This window comes from Anthonomus grandis, chromosome 4 (genome assembly GCF_022605725.1).
Source record: "Anthonomus grandis grandis chromosome 4, icAntGran1.3, whole genome shotgun sequence".
NCBI lineage: Eukaryota > Metazoa > Arthropoda > Insecta > Coleoptera > Curculionidae > Anthonomus > Anthonomus grandis.
Window position 1 is genome coordinate 13715803 of NC_065549.1, and position 22026 is coordinate 13737828.

Consider the following 22026-nt stretch of genomic DNA (forward strand, 5'->3'; position numbering starts at 1 on the left):
TTTGAAAGTAGTTGTTATTGTTTTCTCTATATTAGAAACCCTGTAAAGTTGTTAATCTAAATACAGGGCAATAAACAACATTTAGTTCTTCATTCTTTCACTTGTTGAATTTTTTATGCTATTGACATTTCATCATATATAATTTTATCAGTTTAAGATTCAATAACAGTATATAATTTATTAATTTCAAATAAATTATTTATATTGAATGAGTTGTAGTGTATTGTAAGTAGTATTCTAATGATTAATCACATCCCTTAGTGAGTGATTTGGTGTGTGATAACACCCTTGTCATGATAGAATTTGGATTTCCGCTACTCTTAATGAAAAATATATATCCAAATCTACCCATTGTGCAAAAAGTCCCATCATTTTTCATAGTTTAGACAAAAGCCGCTAAACTGCAGAATTACCAAAAAAAGTATTAGAATAATGTTTTGAAAACCTGTCTACAGATTTATCCATAGATTCAAGGTTCTAAATGAATTTCACTGTATTGTTGCTAGAAAGCTAAATTTATACAGAATTTTTACTTAAGAAGAAACATTTATATTATTTCATACTGATGTGATCGAACTTTAGGAAATTGGTTATGAAATGATTGAAAAAAGAAGCAACTCTTTGGAAATTTGCTTTTATTTATTTAATTTTATTTTTTTATATTTATTTTTTTTTTAAGTGAAGAAATTGTTTGGCCTTTGCTATTAATCATTGTTTTGATTTGGGAGTCTTGGCTTCATTGCACAAAATGGGATCCTACATAGAAAGAAACACTAAAATGTACAGTTAAAGTAGCAGTGAAAAATTGTTGGAAACATTTTGCTATTAATTTCATAAATTTTCACTTTTATTTAAATTTTATATTTGACTTTTATTATGTTAAAACTAAATCTGACTGCTTAAATGCTGTATTAAATGTTATTGCTGATTGCTTAAACTCTGGGTGCACCTAGTTTTATTTTTTAGGTTAACACAATATAGACAGATAAATATTTGTTTGCATTAACATTTAAATATGGGACACTGCATATTTAATATTATTCATGGAGAATCAAATTAAGATACATATTTAAAATTAAGAATGTGCATGACACATAATGTTTTAAATACATACATTTTTTTTTAAATACAAACTTTGCAACAGTGTGTAACAAGCCTTTGATTTATTTAATGGTAATATAAATGATAATTTTGTTTATACCTACATATATTACTTTATTTCTTTTTCTTTTTATAATATTAGATTTGTCTTTGTTATTTCTTACTTTCATATTTTCTGCATACAAAACCTGATAGCCAGCTGAAGCCATATATATATCGCCCATATGTCAGTTTTAACTATGGATAAATAAAACAGTCTTCAAGGCAATAACCAGGTTTCAGGAAGTAAATAACATTAAGTATAAATCAGGAATATAATTGTTTGTAATTTTATAGATTTGAGCATAGTGTAATTTATTAGTGCAAGTAATACAAGGATTATTATTGTAACAAGGCAGAATGGATGAAAATATTTTTAACCTCTGAAACATACCACCATACCACTTATCCAACTTAACTGCCAAGCCAAAAAGTCTTGATCTCATTTCTCCTGTCCTACACTAGGTTTTTTTATTTATTTATTTATTTATTAACGGAATCCATTTACATAAGTATTACATAGCATACCCATACAAACATATATATTCAGATACAAAACTATCTATAAATCAGTGAAAGGTGCAGATGAGTTAATTAATTAAAGCCCCTATGAAATAATATTCTTTAACTGCCCCTTAAAAGATGTTATCCTAGAGTCAAAAAAGTTTATCTGTCCTGACAGACCATTCATGTAATTGGCTCATTAATGCCATAATTGGTATGGTGGAATGGGACTGAAAATATTTCTGATTGTCTATTCAATCTGGAAGGCACCTTAAGTTTAAAAAGAGACAATAACTCGGGACAATCTATAGTAGCATTTAAAACCTTATACATAAAACATAAGTAATGTTCTTCGTGACTCTAATGTGGGTAAGTTCAGGTTATCCCTGACCCACTGATAGTAATACTCCTGTCTCCTGTAACCACACCTAAAAGCAGCCACCCTTAAAAATTTATTTCGAGTTTTTTTAATCTGCTCAATGTAGCAGTTATATGAAGGGGACCACACATTGAGCCATACTCCAAGATGGGTCTAACAAGAGAGCAATAAAGTAATCTAAAAGTAAACAAAGACAAATCAGTTGTAGACCGTTGGATAAAACCCAGCATTTTCATTGCCCTACCAGTCACCTGATTGATGTGACTTTTAAAAGACAACCTGGAGTCAATAAATATTCCTAAGTCAGAAACCTCTGTTTTGACACCAATTGCTACATTATTTATTTTATAAAGAAAAGCAATAGGGTTTCTTTGCTTAGAAAGAGTAATCTTATGGCACTTATTGATATTAAGGGACATTCTATTCAAGTGGCACCAATCCAAGAACAAATTAAGGTCTTTTTGCAGGAGCACAGCATCAGAAAGGGATGTGATAAGCCTAAATAGCTTCACATCATCAGCAAACATTAGCACACGACAATTTTCAAGTTTCCAAACTAAATCAATTAAAAAGAGGCAAAACAAAACAGGGCCCGAGTGAGAGCCCTGTGGCACCCCAGATGGCACCAAAATTTCAGAGGAACATGTACCTCCAAGATTAACAATCTGGGTTCTACCTCTGATGAATCCCGAGATCCACTGAAGAAGAGGCCCCACAATATCCAAGGCCCTAAGCTTCTGCAAGAGTACCCCATGGTTAACCCGATCAAAAGCTTTGGAAAAATCTGTATATATTGAGTCAACCTGAAGTCCCTTCTCCAAGCAGCGGTAGAGGTAGTTGACATACAGCACCAAATTAGCTTCAGTAGATCTGCCTTTTATAAATCCAAATTGCTCAGGATTAAATAAAGATTTAAAACCCCAGGCAATCCTATGACAGACCAGGCAGTCAAGCAGCTTTGGCAACTCAGATTGCTTACACACAGCCCAATAATTGGAAATTTAATTTCTACTACAAGATTTAAAAATGGGTTTTAGAAAACTTCTCTTCCAGAGAGTGGGATAAGAACCAGTACCTAGAGATGTGTTAAAAATGAACAGTATTGGTTTCGTAAGAACTCAAAAACACATTTCTTTAGGAAGAATGCCGGAATCCCATCTGGTCCAGCGCAGAGCTTATTCTTAGAGGAAGTAATAACCTCATAAACATCCTGTGTTGACAGACTTAAAGTGCTCAGACAGAAATCAGAATTGATTTATCAAAATCAAAAGATGGTATGTCATTTACTTGCTCATCCGAATAGACGGATGAAAAGTATTCTGCAAACATATCCGCAGTATCCGAGATATTCATACTAATCCTGTTATTGTATGTCATTCTGGAGGGAAGACTAAAATGAGTTCTTTTATTTTGAATATATGACCAGAAGTACCTCGGATTGCCAGCGAGATTCATTTCCACCTTATTAATGTATTGTTGATAGCACAACTCTCTTAAGTACTCACATTGATGTCTCAAAAATACAAATTCATCATAATCCTGCTGTTGACCACTAATTTTAAACTTTTTGTGAATTTGTTTCTTTCTTATGATCAAACTGTGAAGCTCTGAAGAAAACCAAGATGGAAAAGAAGAACTTTTGTACCTCTTTAGAGGAATAAACCTTTCTTTAAAATTAAGATACATATTTAAAATTAAGAATGTGCATGACACATAATGTTTTAAATACATTCATAAATTTTTTTTTAAATTCAAACTTTGCCACAGTGTGGAACAAGCCTTTGATTTATTTAATGGTAATATAAATGATAATTTTGTATATACATATATTACTTTTCTTTTTCTTTTTATAATATTACATTTATCTTTGTTATTTCTTACTTTCATATTTTCTGCATACAAAACCTGATAGCCAGCTGAAGCCATATATATATATATCGCCCATATGTCAGTTTTAACTATGGATAAATAAAACAGTCTTCAAGGCAATAACCAGGCTTTAGGATGTAAATAACATTTAAGTATAAATCAGGAATATTATTGTTTGTAATTTTATAGATTTGAGCATAGTGTAATTAATTAGTGCAAGTAATACAAGAATTATTATTGTAACAAGGACAATATTTTTAACCTCTGAAACCACATACATACAATCATGGCTTTCAGACTTTTTCCAGCCATACCACTTATCTAACTTAATTGCCAAGCCAAAGAGTCTTGATCTCATTTCTCCTGTCCTACACCAGGTTTAATGAATTGGTATTTTATCATTATTCTTTGCAAAGTGGAAAAAGAGATGTCATTACATACTATACCCAGTATCAATGTCTTGAGTCGTATTGAAACAAGAAAAAACATAAGATAATCTAAAATAAAATGGCTTATTTGTAGCTATACTCTTCACGCTGCCACCTCCTATGTGTAACCATCGTAAACATCTAAAGATTAACGGGTGATGAGTGCGAGTGAGTCCGTCGCCATTTTGGTCAATACCGGATCCAACCTTGAACCCCCGATCGCTCCCCATCGTCCCATCGTACCCCTATCGGTAGTGTGCCACAGCAGCGACGGAGAAGACGTGCCTCTTGTACCGGAGGTCGCTTTTGACGGCAATTTGGATTCGCCGGGGATCAATAGGGAGTCTCAGCCCCTTTTGGGGGGTATTGAGGTCTCTTACAACCAGTTTCCAGGTAAGAAAAGAGTCTCAGCCCCTTTTGGGGGGTATTGAGGTCTCTTACAACCAGTTTCCAGGTAAGAAAAGAGATTATGCTTAAAACAAACAACTAGTGACCGAAAAGTAATTTTTCAGAAGTAGATTAGTTAGATGAAAACAATAAGGAACAATTACAAGTATTATGATAAATGTAACATTTTCTTCGTTCCATTTTGACGTTCTTCTAAAGCAAGAACATCTAAAAAAGAAAATAAAAAGTGATAGGGTAAAAGATATTTATTTATTCATTTATTGTCCAACAGGAAAATCCCAATACAAAAGACAATTATTAGTACAATAAAAAGAAAAAACTGACCCTGAAACTGAACCAAAACACCTCCAGCCCACCTAATACTGATCGAATCAAGAATTATAATAAATTAACTGTAATCAGTTGAGAACCAATAATTTATCCTGCAGAAGATAATGCTTGCTTCACCTTTTTTTTTTTCATGATATATGAACCTGACCTAAAATTTATAACAGATACTTAACATAAAGTATTTTTCTGTAACTCTATATCACTGCTGCTTTATTTATTTATTGTTTAACAGTACAAAACCTTTTACAGAGCAAAGCTAGCACACCAAGTAACATATGAAAAAAAAAACTGAAAAACTGAAAAATACAATATATGCTTAACCTATATAAGACCTACACATCTAACTTAAATAAGAGGTGAGAAAATTTCCCTAGTGAAAATACCTACTTGTCTAAGAGAACAGTTATGTATATCGCACAAAGCAGAGATGCTGTTAAAATTTGTGGTCATAACAAAAATTGGTGACTTCTTACCAATGTTAGTTCCCGAATGAGGATAATAAAATGTTTCGATAAGCCGTGAGTTACATCTTGGTACTCTAAAGTTTAACATTGATAAAAGATGAGGTGAATCAATAAGCTCATATACAAAGTTATTAGAAACAAGCATCCTTCTAAAATTAAGAGAATCGATATTAAACTGAGACAGTAAAAGAGCATTATCAAATCCTCTTTGAGGATAGACACCAGTTTCCTTCAAATGCAAAAATTTGAGGAATTTTCTTTGAACATTCTCTAGAGCCATAACGTGAATCTGATATATTGAATACCACACTAAGAAGCAATATTCAAGTCTTGATCGAACTAGTGAGTAAAACAGTGTTTTAAGAGATGTAATATTAGTGAATTGTTTACAGTTTCTCATTATGAAACCTAAAACTCTATTTGCGGATGAAAGGACTGACTGAGTGTGGGGAATAAATGTAAGTTGGGTATCAAATGTAGCCCCCGAATCATGTATATTTTCACAATGCTCTAATTCTTCAGAACTGATACTGTATACATAATTTAATGGTTTACGTTTCCGAGTGAATGTCACTACTTTACATTTAGATATATTTACTTTAAGTTTATTCTTTATACACCAGGTGTGTAAAATATTAAGTTGATGTTGGAGAAATACACAGTCTATTGATTCTGCTATATATTTTCAAATCGTCGGCAAACAGTAAGTTTTCACAAGTTAAGGCGCGGGAAAGGTCATTGATGAAAAGTAAGAACAGTAAAGGCCCCAAATTCGATCCTTGAGGCATCCCAGATGAAGCCAAATACAACTCAGACTTGAAGCCGTTATAAGAAACAAATTGTTGCCTTGAAGTAAGATATGATCTAAAAAAAGAGACAAGTGATGGACTAGATCCAAAAGAGCATAGTTTTTTAAGAACAGTAAAATGATCAATGCAGTCAAAGGCCTTTGAGAAGTCTGATATTTAAGAGGCTCAGCGAAAACAGCACTACAATCTTTTAGGAGAAAACAGGGAATAAGATCATGGCCCGAACTAGACTTACTCTTAATATTTTTCAAAGTTTGCTCGATTTCCAACTCAGAAATATCATCTATATGCACACAGAGATTTGAAACTACATGGTTATCATTTGGATTGAATAACAGATGGTCAGTTTCATCATTGTTTCTAGAGGTATAAACACTTTGGAAATAGGACGCAAATGCATTTACTATGTGATTCGGTTCCTCATACACTCCGTTATGGTCATGCATTCTACCTGGTATTCTTGAACAACCCTTCTTTGTCTGTATATATGACCAGAATAAAGCAGGATTAGTAGATATACTATTTTGAATTTCATTTATATAAGATGCATAACAAGTATTTATCTGTGATTTAACAACAGTTCTAAATCTTTTAAATTCAGTAAAGTGGTAGTTACTATCTGAATATTTAAAGGCCTTGTGATATTTTGCTTTAAGTTTTATATTGTGTTTAAGTTCAGTAGAATACCAGGATGGAAACCACCTCTTCTATTTATTAATTTTAAATAAAGGAACATGCAAATCAAGCAGTTGGTAAAGCTTATCATAAAATAGTTGACAGGCCAAATTAATGTTATTTAAATTATTTAGAAACGACCAGTCTACATTATACAAAGATGTATAAAGACCTGGAAAATCAGCTCTCTTAAAGTTATATGTGCGCTATAGCTTCTTTTTATTAAAGAAAATTCCGGCAAGAATTGTTTTTAAAAATACTGGATATATTAAAAAACACAACTAACTACTTGATAACAAATAAAATGGAAAAGTTAAAAATAAAGTAAAAGGTTTTAAATGGTAAAACGATGACGATAAAATCAGTGCGCTACTCTCGATAATCTTAATACGAATAAAAAATAATTTTCACACACCAGCCAATTTGGTTGTTGGAGAAAAGGCTGATACCACAAAAAAAATGCTGATCTGGCTGCGGAAAGTCTGAAGGTTTTTACGAGTTACATGAAATTGATATTTTGTCCATTTAATAAAACTACAAATAAGCCGCTGGCGCCACTGAGGCGGTTAAGGATTGTACATTATATGACTTACATAAATTATTTGTTGTAAAATTGGATAGTTTAGCTACTTGCCAATCAAAAGATATTGAAAGTGCGGGATGATAATTATCCTCAACCAACAAAGGTGCAGTGTCATGAGATACAATCCCGGATATGTTTGTGAATATCAGATCCAACTATGTTTAATATTGAATTGAGCTGCGTAAGACCTGTGAGGTCTGCAAAATATTTTAGGTTATGAGCTTTACTGTCAGGTCGTTCAGATTCATAGAATGGTACATTAAAATTACTCCCATTGCCAGGACATTTTTGCAGTCATTTACCATGTGCGAAAACAAATCCAAAAATTGTTCAAAGGCTAAACTGGAAAGTTGAGGTGGAATATAAGTCACAAAAATGTGGACTATAAGATGATCGTTGATATAACATTTACAACCTACTAAATCAATTAAAGCAGACACTATCAACAGGTTACTAACATCAATAATTACGGTTCTCAGGTGTGAACGTATGGCCAATAATGCGCCCTCACTTCTAGGTAGGCCTAACTCATCAAATCGTCTATCACATCTGAACCCATTATAACAGACAGGTATAATTTCATAATAATTATTGATGTCGTCAGACAACCAAGTTTCAACTAAGCCAATGACATCAAATTCAGCCACAGTTAATTGGGAATATAAATAATTCATTTTTCCCCGGAGACCCCGAATATTCTGGAAAAAGCATAAACCATCTTTGACACCATCAATGCTGGGCCTTGATTGGATGTCATTGCAATTTGATCCATTTAACCCATATTGGCTTTGAATACAGCCTATCTATATTTATAAAAAATTGCCTTGAAAAAAGCACCCAAAAATTCCCCCTTTGTATTTTATTTTCCACTTACTTTCGTCTCATTAAACACTGCCTGAAAAAAAAGAAAATATACTTATCAATGGATAATGCATTTATCTGATCATCCATTTGTTACTATCTGCAATGTGTTTTTAGATGATCCAGAGTTCAGTGAATTAATTTGGCAAGCCGAAAACGCCATAGATAATGGGATATTTCCTGAAAGGATTTCTCAAGGGTCAAGTGGATCATACTTTGTGAAAAACCCTGCCGGGGTAAGTTTACTTTTTTGCATGTAAAAGATTATTTTTGCTAATGTTGAAGTGTGTATACATTTGATGTATACTTGCTGTAACACAAGCAGAAAGCAAATTTAATTTTATGAATTTCTTTGGGGAGGCAAGTTGAGAAGTTTAGATGTTTGCCCTTGGTTTGATTCAAACAAATAACTAAAAAGGAAACTCAAAATGAAGTATATATAAAAACTTATATTTTAAAGTTATAAATACAAATTTTACTGATATCTGATACACAATATTAAGTTAATTGAAATGTAAGTATGTCACAGGTCCTTACAATTCTTCATTCGAACAAAGCATTTATTAATTTTTGCAGCTCAAAGCCAGATAAATAAAATTTCTACAAAAGTTTCTTTGCATTATTGTTATCACTACAAAATCTTAATTTCTAAGTAATTTGGAGCTTTTAGAAAATTCTGGTGTAGGAATCCTACCAATTATTTGAGCTATTTGCCTGGTAATAATCCAGAGTATGCATACACCAATTATTCTTATTTTCATCAGTTTCCTTATTAATTTACATTTAACACTAGACTTTTGCCAATTTGGTTTCAATTATTTTCAAATAAAGTATTAGCTTCTTTATGAATGAAATCAATAAATATTTTCATATATGTCTTTTTATTTCCATGTGCTCAGTAATTAAAACTTCAATAATAAAATATAGTATTTATACTAGACCAAAAATAATATTCAGGACTTGTAAAGTCATGAAACATATTCTAGAGTATTGATCTCGTAAATGCTACTACTATCTGTTTTTTATTTTGTAGCTACAACAGCCAAAAAACGTTTTTATTTTAAATATATTAAACCAGAACAAATTTGGACCACCTTAATGTAGTTTAAGTCTGGATATTTTCAATAAATAAAGATAATTCGTCTATTTATGCGTTACCGCATAAGTAAACACAGTGATAACCTTTTATTGGTGCCTGCTGGTCAACTGATAATGTACTTCTGTGTCAATTTAAAATGTGGTGATTGTTTGAATAAATAAACGATTTTTATTATAAATTTGCAATGGTTTGATGATATAAAATACGAAAAATTAATTATTACAAACTGTTTCTACAATTTGTATCGCATTTAACCATCCTTTTTTAATCCATGCTTATCTAGTATTATTAAGCTTATCTTTACAAATATTACTGTATTTTAACCCATAATAATATTTTAAATGCACTTTCTCACGTTTCATACATAAAATAATAATGTTTCAAAAAATCTTCAACTTATGTATTTTTTTTATTTACCTTTAAGTTCCTTAAACCATATCCTACCTAAAGTTTAGATCTGATTTTTCAAACCTTCTCTTAAAGAAATGCCCTTTTTTGGTCCTTCTTTGTTAATTTTGGAAAATTTAAATGCGAGGCTTCATTAATATTCAAAATTTTAGACTTTCACAAAAAACAGAATTCTGTTTTCAGAATTCTGTCAAAAAATAGTTTTTTAATGATAGAATCTTAATAATGGGAAGGATTGGCATAGCTTTTTAAGGGAAAATGATGTTGATAGAAAGCTTAATATTTTGAACCAGCATATTCTCTCTACTTTTGATCAGCATGCGCCTATTATAACCATAAAAGTCTCCAAATGCAAAGCACCCTGGCTTACTCCTAACTTGAAACTCATTATGAAACAAAGAGATAATGCTTTACAAAAATTTAAGCGAAGTCGTTTACAGATTGATTGGGATGAGTATAAACAACGTCGTAATTTTGCATTGACTTGCGTACGGAGGGAGAAAAAAGCCTATTTAGATAACTTAGCTAAAAATCACACTAATCCGAAACTTCTTTGGCAATCCTTAGGTGATTTAAATGTTAAAACCCTAAAGTCCTATGACCTTCCTAAGGAATTATCTAATCCGCAAGAAATTAACAATTATTCTTGCAGTTTTTTGCAAACAGTGTCACCTGACTGTGAAAATCAAATTAAATTTTTTAATAGCAATTTTTATAATTTAAATAATTGTTTAAAATTAGAATTTGCTACAATTGAGCAGATAAGTCATATTATTAATAAGGAATTACACTCTAATGCATATGGTGTAGATGGCATATCGGCAAGAATGCTAAAATATTGTAGCCCATTTGTTGATAAATATATTACTCACCTCATAAACTACTGTCTAGAAAAGCAATATTTTCCTCGTCTTTGGCGTATTGCAATCGGTAGGCCTATTCCAAAGACATCCGACCCTAAGGACTTTTCCGACCTTAGAATAGTCAGTATTTTGCCAACGTTTTCAAAAGTTTTTGAAAAATTTGTTTATAAACAAATATACCAATATGTATGTGAAAAAAATATAATTCCAAACTATCATCAGTGTGGGTTTAGAAAAAACTATTCAACGGCGACTGCCTTAGCTATAGTAATCAGTGATATAATTGAGGCCTATGATAAAGGTGATAACGTTATTTTAGCTCTTTTAGACTTTTCAAAAGCGTTTGACACCATTGATCATAAATTATTAATAGCTAAATTAAAATATTACGGCTTTCATTATTCGCTGATTAATTTAATATGTTCCTACCTAAAAGACAGGTTTCAGTGTGTCTCGTGCAATGATAGGATGTCTGATTCTATCTCCATTTTATCTGGTGTTCCTCAGGGTAGCGTGTTGGGTCCTTACTGTACTGTTTTTGGTATATACTTCTAGTATTTTGCAGTCAATAAAACATTGTAAACGCCAAGCCTATGCTGACGATACACAACTTTATTTTAATTTTAATTCTGCTGATGTTTTATTGGCAAATACATTAATTAATGAAGATCTAAAAATTGTAAATGAACTCTCAGCACAACATAATTTAAAATTGAATGGCTCAAAATCTTTATTACTAATATTTGGCCCTAAAACGAGAATTGATTTTATTAGAGAGCATTTAGATGTAAATATTAATGGTGTAGAGATTCCTGTTGTTAAAACTGCAAGGAATTTGGGTATGTGGGTGGACACTGATATAAGATTTAAAATGCATGTTTCTAAGATTACACAAAAAGCCTACCTTTCGTTAAAACTTTTATATTCCAGCAGACATATCTTAAGCCAACAACTTCGAAAGAATCTATGTGAATCACTAGTGTTGTCAAATTTTAATTACTGCGATTTTATCTATGGACCATGCTTTGGATATCAACACAAATTATAGAATCCAGAAAGTTCAAAATACTTGCGCTAGACTTATATTTGGCTTAAGAAAGTATGATCGTATTAGTGCTAAAATTGAGGAGTTGGGATGGTTAAGAATGGAAGATCGTAGAGCTCTTCATGTGGGTAACTTTCTTCACAAATTAATGACATGCCCCAATGCTTTTTATTCATTAAAAGATACATTTGTTTTAAGAACTTTCGTACATTCACGAGTCCTACGTATTTCAAGTCCATTTACTATTCCTCGTCATCGGACGGCCTTATTTAAACGAAGCTTTGTATATAACAGTATTAAATTATATAATAGGATTCCTGACAGGTTAAAATCTTTAACATATACCAAGTTTAAAAAAGCGTTTAAAGTTTTTATTATAAACCAGGAATTATGAAAAGTGAGTGCATCAGTTATTAAATTATTATTCTGTTAAATTTTTTATGTGTTACAATGATTATTATTATTGTTTAAAAATGATAATATTATCTTTTGTCTAAAACTTGTAATATTTAGACATTATTAGTTTTTTTTTTTAATTATTTTGGGTACTTTTAGGTCATTACTTTAATTTTGCTAGCCAAACACAATGTATTTTTGTTTTATCTCTTTTAAGTGTAAATCTTAATTTTCTTTTGTTTATAGTGTATTAGTAAATAAGCCATCTATGGTGCTTCAGTGGTTAAGTATGAATAGCTACTGCAGCTAGACTTCGCCACTGCTTGCACCTATACCATTAAAATATTAAATTAATGTTTTGTACTACTTACTTATGTATTTTGTGGTATCTAATAAAAGACAATTTATTATTATTATCATCATTATAAAAAGGCCTTTGCTTTTCCTTTTCTTCAAATGTTTGAAAATATTTTAATTTTGTTATTATTTTTTATTTAGAAAATTATAGCCGTATTTAAGCCAAAAGATGAGGAGCCCTACGGCAGACTAAACCCAAAGTGGACCAAATGGATGCACAAGTTGTGCTGTCCGTGTTGCTTCGGTCGGTCATGCTTGATCCCAAACCAGGGTTACCTTTCGGAGGCAGCAGCTTACCTCGTCGATAGTAAATTAGGATTAAATATCGTTCCAAAAACTAGGGTAAGTAGTAATTTGTTGCTTTTACAACAATAATATAATAGAAGGAAAACAATAATTTGTTCTATAGGACGCACCGCTTCACCACAAATTTAAAATACGTTAAAATTCCCATCTTTGACAGTAACAATTTACTTTGTTTTATGTTTTGTAACAAATTAGTCCTTTATTTTATCTGATTATCAAAATTAGAGTGATCCTATAAAAAAAATATTTATAAAAGTATCTAAGAACCGGAGCGTGCTAAATATCTTCTCAAAGCCACCGCATTTGTCAATGCAGCACAATTAGCAGAAACAATAATCTGATTGCAATACCTCCCGACTCTTACGACGGTCGCTATGTTATATTCAAACTATAGGAAGTAAATTTATTTGGTGTCCTGGATTTTATTTACAAAATCCATTATATGACCCAATTTACATCTTGATAGAAACACCGTTTTTTAGCTGAAAAATATTGCCTTTTCTTGATATAGAAAAGCAGGGAAATTCAAAAGATAGAACTTTCGTTCGTAGGTTTAGAAATTAGTGAAACTCTGACTATAAGTGACTATAAGTTTCTTCGAAGCTTTACAAAAAAATTCACTACTATTGAAGACGCTTTGAAGGAATATTACAGGTTATATATTAAATAATCTAAAGATAAAGTGCTATTAAATAGAAAGTTTATTCAGTTACCCATTGGTGTTACCGTTTATTTAGCCAAGCAAAAGCTCACATTTCGGGGGCATGATGAAGCTAATTCTGCGGACAATCGTGGTAATTTTCTTCATTAAACTTCTGCACTCGTACATATCGATTAGTAATATACAGTGAACGGCAAAAATATGAAGCGAATGTCATAAATTCAAAAGACCCAGCCACTTTTGAAAAAAAAAAAAATGAAAATAATTTTCAGTGAGTTTGAGTGTGGAATCGAATTATCGTCATGGACGAAAAACTTTAACGACCAAAGAAAGTGTTTCTAAAGTGCAATGTTCTATATTATGAACTTTTAGACACAATATCAAGACAAATTGATATATTGAGATTTCAAGACTTATAAAAAGTTGCTTTTGTAACTTTGATAGATATAATTAGCTTTGAAGAGTATTGGAAAGATTTTCCTTTCCATAGAATCATTAAATAATTTAACGCTCTTTCCCTAATATATTTACTGATTGGCCACGACTAAAAAATGAATTAAACTTCTTCATCTATAATGACGAAAATAACCGCAATATTCAGTTCTATAAACTGTTGGAACAGTTGTTATTCGAAAATAGTGACATTTTTAAAGAAACTTATGTTGACCATTCTTTCTAGAAGTGTTTCAGCTGAACGTAGTTTTTCTGGCTTGAAAGGAATTAAATCATATCGGCGGAACTCAATGACAGACAACGGGCTTACTAACTTAGCAAAAATGTCGACACTGAAAATCAAAATGTCGTAATTTTACAGCAAATTTAGTAGGTCATATGTTGCCAGCAAAAGAAGTGGTAAACTTATTTTAGTACTGTAAATTTAAAATATCTGTAAAAATGTGAATTTTTTGTTTTGTAATTTTACTGCGGTCTTCTGTAAAATGTAAGCAATAATTATAGTAATTTTTAAGCAATATTACTAAAGATTTACTGTAGTCTTTTACTTTTACAATGGTTTTAATGCAAATTCAACGATTATATCCGTAAAAATCCTGTAAAAAAGGTTAAGCATTTTTCAGAGACCCTGTAAATTTACTATAATATTTTTGGTTAAAAAATGCTGGTATGTTTTCTGTGTCTTTATTTTATATTTAGATATAATATATTTTTGCTGTAATATTTCTTAAATAAAATTCGTTTAAAAATTGTGGAATTATCCCAAATTAAAAGCTTTTATGAAAAAATGAAAATATATTTCCTTATACATTTATTTAAACATATCTTAACATAACAAATTTATTTTGTAGTGAAACAAAGGATAAAAGATAAACTTAATGGAATTAACCTTAAAATATTAGGATTTATTAAGCTATAAACATTTAACATGCTTACATGCAGGAAAAACAATATGGGCCCCTTATTGTGTTTGCTTTTTGAACTACATGTTTTGTTAAAGTAATGTTTAAAAGCTTAAGTTCACTAAGTTTATTTTTAATGGTACATATACTAAACGAATGTAACCAAAATAACGTTAACATCCATATTAATACAAATTTTAATATAATTCCAAAACTTATGCGATTCCATATTTCTTGACTTTCGGGTTTGATGTTCTTAAAAAAAGAAAAAACCGTAAGCTATTAAAAAATTATATATTTACAGCCTGTACTTACGTCAAATTGATAACAAAAGGTCGACAAATCTTCTTTAAAGTAATGTGCCAGTATCCTCAGTGACTGCAGCACGATTTCGTCCTGATCTTCGTCAAAAATGGTAAACTTCTTATACTTAGCTTTTTGGGTCAGCTTTGGAAAATGCCAAAAAGCTTTTTTAGTAAAAAGCACAGGCCATTCTTTTTTAATACTCCCAATTGTAGGTGAATCAGTATTTGTTAAGAAATCTCTTTGTTTGTTTCTTCTAACAAATCTTTAAAGTTGGTGTGGTAATACTATTAATAATTACTTTCGAATTACTAGCAATTAGTGGTTTCCACGTTAATGCAGAGCACCCAGCATTTCTATTAATGAGTTTCTTTTTGTGATTTTTTTTGCAGGAACGTTTGGTCTAATAAAATAACCTATTTATTCTCTTGGTACCTCTATTCATATACTGAAAATATATATTTTCTTTACAAAGTTTGTATTTTTTTTGTAGTTTTTTCTAAAACATATTGTTCTTTTAATTACACAATTCAATTACCTTAAATGTAGATTACATTTTGTATGTATTCGAATACTTTATCTATATTTTATAAGCTTCTCGAGTTTATTTAGTATTTTTTTCATTAATACCGTAATTCGTTAATCACCATAACACTAAATAACTCTACAAAACTCCACTAATAAACATGTAATGGATGTCGGATGACGTCCTATTTTGAAATTAATCAATATTCTTTCATCTTTCACAAGACTTAAATACAAATAGCATTGAAGGTAGTCCCCAGTTCAAAACAAACACTTCAAGTAAAAAGGAGAATTGGGCAGCAAGGAGACAATTCAGTTTATCCCAAGATTTCGACAAATGTCAACGAATGATTTTTAAAAATATATATAAAAAGACAGAGTGAGAACACCTCCTACTTTAATTATAAATATTAAAATAACTTAAATTTTAATACAATATTAAGGAATTATAAAATATATGGCTTTAGGTAGTGCTGATCCTCTTCTTCAGGGGATATCTGAGTTTGTTGGAGGGAGAACTGAAGTGACAACAGGCTCATTATCTGAAGCAATACAACAAGTATCCCATTATGGCCCTGTTTTGTTTTGCCTCTTCTTAATTGATTTGGTGAAAAAATTTCCGTTTTCAAATTTTTGCGATGATGTCTCTTTAGAAATATTGACTCTTTGAATGATGCCGTTGTTCTACAAAAGGATCTGCAATAATTTTTTAATTGGTGTAATTTAAACAAGATGTCACTTAATTTTAATAAATGCCAAAATTACTTTTTCAAAGCAAAGAAAACTTATAAATTTTATTTACTCAATAAATAACCTTGTAATTAGCTAAAATAGAAGTTTTAAGTCTGGAAACTTAATGCGGACTTAAAATTCTAATTTGAGAGCCACATCAATCATGTAACAAATAGGGCAATAAAGGTGGTGTTGATTTGTCTATGTTTGCCTACTTTTAGAATGCCTTACTCCTGTCCTTATTAGATCAATTTTGAAGTATGGTTCAGTTGTTTGGTCAGGATATTATAATTTTTACATCGACGAGCTCGAAAAAATCCACAATAAATTTTGAGAATTGCTGCATTTAGAAATGGATATCACAGGGACAAATATAATTATCAGTCGGTGAGGGATAGTCTAAATTTGCCTACTAGAGTTAAGAAGAGTTCTACTAGATTTATGTTCTCTACTTAAATAAATGCTGCTATAGAATGTCCTTAGTTGTTGTCACTTTTAAAATTTTTTCCTTCTCAATTTCTTCTCAAAATATTGAGACTGTCTGAAACTTTTGGAATACCATTTCACCACACTAACTACAGCATGAATGAACTACACGACTGGACTTCTAGGACAAATATATCTCTTTGACTCTAAAATTGGGACTTTTAAGCAAAAGCTAAGACATATTTTGTAAATTATATTTTTTCTTCAAAGCCTTGTTGATCATTTGTGGCTGTGTTAAATGATTTACTTTGCTTACTATGATTTTGTTTTATATTGAGTGATATGATGTGTGATACTTTTTCCTATACTTGAATGTAAATGGATTCCGTTAATAAATAAATAAATAAATTAACTAATAAAGTTTATGAATTAAAATATATATAATGTCTTCTAATTTGGGGTTCAGATTTAACATTTTTATATCTTCAAGGTATTTTCTAGTAATGATGTCTAGTATCATTCGTGGATCTGAAGTCATTTCTTGTATGTTACAGAGACTTGAATTACATTTTTGTTACGGGCTTTAAGATACTTTTTTTTATTTGGTTTCAGAAACTTTATTTTTTTAGAAAACGTCTTTTTGTTTCATGATTTTGAGAGTATTATTTTATGCCTTTAACATAATTTCCATGTTTTTTAGGCACCTACAATATTTTGTCATGTTTTTAGGCTTCCAGAGTCTTTTTTATAATTCTTTGTCAGTCACTTGAAGCCAATTTAAATTTGTCCTCACATTTCTAATTCTCTACCAGATATATTTATAAGAGTTTTTTTTTTGAGAGATTTATTTTGTTGTTGTTTTTTTACTGTGCTTCGAATTTTAGTAGTTTTGTTTATTTTATCTATTTAATTATCGTCATTGTCTTTAATTAGTTTTACAGTATGCCCTAATTTCACATTGCTTTGTTAAAAGCATATGTGTGTTGTAACAATAAAGCATATTTTAACATTGACTTTATTCTAATACATTTTTGTAACCAACTTTTTTCAGGTAGTAAAATTAGTATCAGAAACATTTAATTACTTAAGGATAGATAGACAAAAGGCTAGGGTAAAACGAGCAATTATGGAACAATTTCCCAATGTGGGCTTACGGTTTAATAGGATAGGATTGCCACCAAAGGTAAGCAAACAATAAAAACCAACAATAACAAAACATTAATATATCACCTCCATATAGGTAGGATCATTCCAATTATTTGTCGATAACTTCAAAGACGCTCATTACTGGCTCTCAAAATTCGAAATGCAGCCTCTACCACCACCAATATCGAAGAAGTTTCAATTACAATTTGAACGATTAGTCGTGCTAGATTATATTATTAGGAATACAGATAGGGGGAATGATAATTGGTTAATAAGGTAACATTACCTAAGTTAAAAAAAAAGTGGCAGAAATTCAACTTTTCAAATACAGATATGACCAACCAACGATAGCCAACGGACACACGGTAAGCGCCCAAGTGGAGTTAAGCGACAGCACCGATTGGAGTTTAGTTAATATGCCGGAAATTAGGATAGCGGCCATTGACAACGGTTTGGCTTTCCCGTATAAACATCCGGATAGTTGGAGGGCATATCCTTACCATTGGGCGTGGTTGCCTCAAGCCAAAGTACCATTTGGTAAAGAGATTAAGGATTTAGTGCTGCCTTTGTTGGGCGATATGAATTTTGTACAGGTAAAAATAAATGCATAAAAGTATATTTATGAACTTTTACAGGTGTTTAACTAGTTATAACAAGTTTAAACTGAATTTCCAAATTAGTACTTTACAATTTTAAATAGTAGAGCAGGGTCGATCATTTTTGTAATTAAAAAAAAATAATATGAAACTATTTGGAAAAGGAGATAATATAACATATTAGAGAATATATCAGAAACTAAGGGAAAAATAATTTACGGGTGATCGGCGTCGGTAATTGGAGGGCAGTGAGTTTTAAGGGTAAAAAACGGTTTATCTCAACTAGGTCTCATAAAAAAAATTGGCAAAGTCGTAGGTAATAAAAAGATCAACCACTCTTGTCGAGGGGCTATGACTAGCAAAATTGGCTTCACCAAGTCTTCATCTAATGCTCATATCATGCTCCGTTCGTTTACATTGATATTCCGGATGTGATAAATCCGATCTCGGAGATGATAAAGATAAAAACGATCAACATGAGCGTTAGTCCTTTGCTGGGTGCCAGTTCCAGGTGGTCTAGTGTAACCTCCAGTTGGCTGTTTTGAATACTTGATGGACACATCTAATTTTATTAATTCTTGAAGTTTTCGGATTTTTTTTCCCGATTGATTTCTCTCGCTGTACAATAAAAAAATATTTTTGTTTACTTAAAACCTTACTAAAAAAAAAAAAATAACTAGAGTAAACTGAAAAAACTTTTGAAAATATCTGTAACATTGGTTCTTATATGAAATCGTGACTATTTTTCACACACAACTTAATTTAACACAGCTTTCTAATAATTAACTTATACACCTGTCTTCGGAAACCGATTGACTAATTAATTACGTTATAAAAATTAAAATTAAAAATCGTGTATAAATGCGGTGCCATTTGAGACGCGATGATAACGTTGGGGAACATAACGCTCACTTCTTCCATCTTGTATCAACGCAACCACTAACAGCAGGCATTTTCAGCTCAAATAAACATAGCAAAACCCGGTGAAACATTTTGGTGAACACAGTAAAACTTTGTTAAAAATCTGTCAAATTTATTTAAAACGATAAAAATCCGTGGCCAAGTATTATACAGTTTCGAATGGTAAAATTACGGAATTTTCATTTTAATATACTTTTTATTAAATCCAGCTTTTTTTGTTTAAATAAACAGATTATTCTTGCTAAAAACTACTTAAAATATGTTGTTTTAGAACAATACAACATCACAAAACATCATTAACAATATTGTGACATATAAAATTGTGATAACCAACATGGTTACCACATGTTAACTTTGTTATTATTTTTCAGGATTTATGTGATGATCTTTATCTTCTGTTTAAACAAGACAAGGGTTTCGATCGTAATCTGTACGAGCGACAAATGTCTGTGATGCGGGGCCAAATTTTAAATCTAACGCAAGCTCTCAAGGACGGCAAGTCCCCGGTGCAGTTAGTGCAAATGCCGGCGGTTGTTGTAGAAAAGTAAGTCCTTATTGCATGCATTTTAAGTTTTGATTCTGACGTAGAAGCTGCGGTCATCCAGCTCAATGAAATCCGAGTTAATGAACGGAATTTAAGTAAAAGTTTAAAAGTTTTGAACTATTTGCGAGTAATAACTCCAACCGACTAGAATTTTTAATACATCTGCTTTTTTAGATTTACCTAAATGTAGAGCAAGATCTTTGCAGTATTTACTAGAATAATATTTTTGATATCACTGATAAAGCAAACTTTCAGGAAAGTCACATTAACGTTTGTTTAGTAAACATGCGCCTTATAAAACCATAAAAGATAGTAAAACGCCAGCTATCGGGCTTACATATAATTTAAAGCTAATTTTTAAATAGCAAGATAAGCTCTTTCTAAATATAAGAAGCAGAAAAGTGTTGACAATTAGAGCAATGACAGGTAAATGCGTAATTTTGCATTGACGTCTGTGAGACGTGAGACATTGGCATACTTGGAGAGGAATAAACTCCCTAAGCTTTTTTGGCAAGGCTTGCGTTATCTAATAATAATAATAATAATAAATCATTTTATTGTTCCAATTAATTATAACAATTTTGCAAATACAAAACAAATATATAAATAAAACAAATGGCCTTTATAGTCAGCTTCTCTCCAAAAGGAGAGGCTGTTAAAGCCGTAGAAAAATTCTAAGCCGTACTTACATTTAGTTACCTAACCTAAGCCTAATAAAACCCAATACATTAACGAAATGACTCGGTCCATTAGCTTTAAGTCCATTAGTCCATTAGCAGTTAAGCGGTACAGAGATAGTACATGGTAAAACTATTAAGCTCTGGTCAGAAAAAAAAAATTGTATGTATATAATATCTTATTTTCTCTTAAATGTATATAAACGCCCATAAAAACTCATTCACTGAGAAGCTGCTGTCTGATCCTTCTTTTGAAACAGGATAATGATGTGTTAAATTGAGTAACTTGAAATTTATTTACGGTTGACGCTATGTTATAAGAGAATCCTCTTTTAAACAGTTCCTTATTATGCTTGGGGATCGTAAGGACGTATTTTCTACGTATATTCATATTATGAACATCAGTTCTGTAAACAATTTTCCTACTGAGATAGATAGGACACTGAAATTTAATGATGTTATAAAACAGACAAGCCGAGTGCAGTACACGCCTATTGAACATTGACAACCAGCTAAGTTCTTTAAGCTTGTGTGATACGTGTTGTCCACGTCTTATGCCACATATAAAACGTATGCATGAGTTTTGAACCTTTTGCACTCTGCGGGCTTGTGTTGTATCCAGAAAAGGACCATAACCACTATCCGCGAAGTTAAAGTGTGATAGTATGAGTGCGTCACATAGTTCAATTTTGGTTTTCTTTTCTAAGTAATGCCTATGAGGAAAAAGAAATTTAAGGGCACAGTAGGATTTTTTAATACAAGCTGTTATGTGTTCGGTAAATTTAAGTTTAGTGTCACAAATTAAACTCAGGTTTTTAGTGGAATTTTTAAAAGAAATATTAGCGTCTCCGATCCAACTGACTTAAGATATTTTCACCGATTTCAAGGGGTTCAACCTCAGCATGTGACCCGCAGACACCTCACAAAGCGCCCGAAGATCCGTATTTATTCTAAGGTTAGCCTCTGTCGCATTTTCTGGCTTAAGAGTATAAAATTTGAGTGTCGTCGGCATATAAATGATAATCACAATGGCGAATAGAATTAATAAAATTAGACGTGTAAATTGTAAAAAGAAGGGGGCCCAAGACACTTCCCTGTGGGACACCTGAGTCATTACCTCAGAGTACTTCCCATCAACTAATACCCTCTGCGTCCTGTTACTTAGAAAAGATTGAATCATAGATTCGGCATTAAACCGAAAACCAAAATACTCAAC

At 31.3% G+C, this 22026-nt stretch overlaps 1 protein-coding gene across 2 annotated transcripts in view; it reads left to right on the forward strand.

Moving 5' to 3' along the window:
- The window catches only part of LOC126734936 (phosphatidylinositol 4-kinase type 2-alpha), a 29127-nt gene that overhangs the window by 551 nt on the left and 6550 nt on the right, over window positions 1-22026 (forward strand). For both annotated transcript variants that reach the window (XM_050438781.1, XM_050438782.1), the window contains exons 2-8: window positions 4415-4713; window positions 8568-8686; window positions 12760-12960; window positions 17978-18109; window positions 18167-18348; window positions 18404-18665; window positions 19961-20133. In XM_050438781.1, the coding sequence (XP_050294738.1) occupies window positions 4479-4713; window positions 8568-8686; window positions 12760-12960; window positions 17978-18109; window positions 18167-18348; window positions 18404-18665; window positions 19961-20133 (1304 nt within the window). In that variant the 5' untranslated portion in view covers window positions 4415-4478. The remainder of the gene's footprint in view (window positions 1-4414; window positions 4714-8567; window positions 8687-12759; window positions 12961-17977; window positions 18110-18166; window positions 18349-18403; window positions 18666-19960; window positions 20134-22026) is intronic.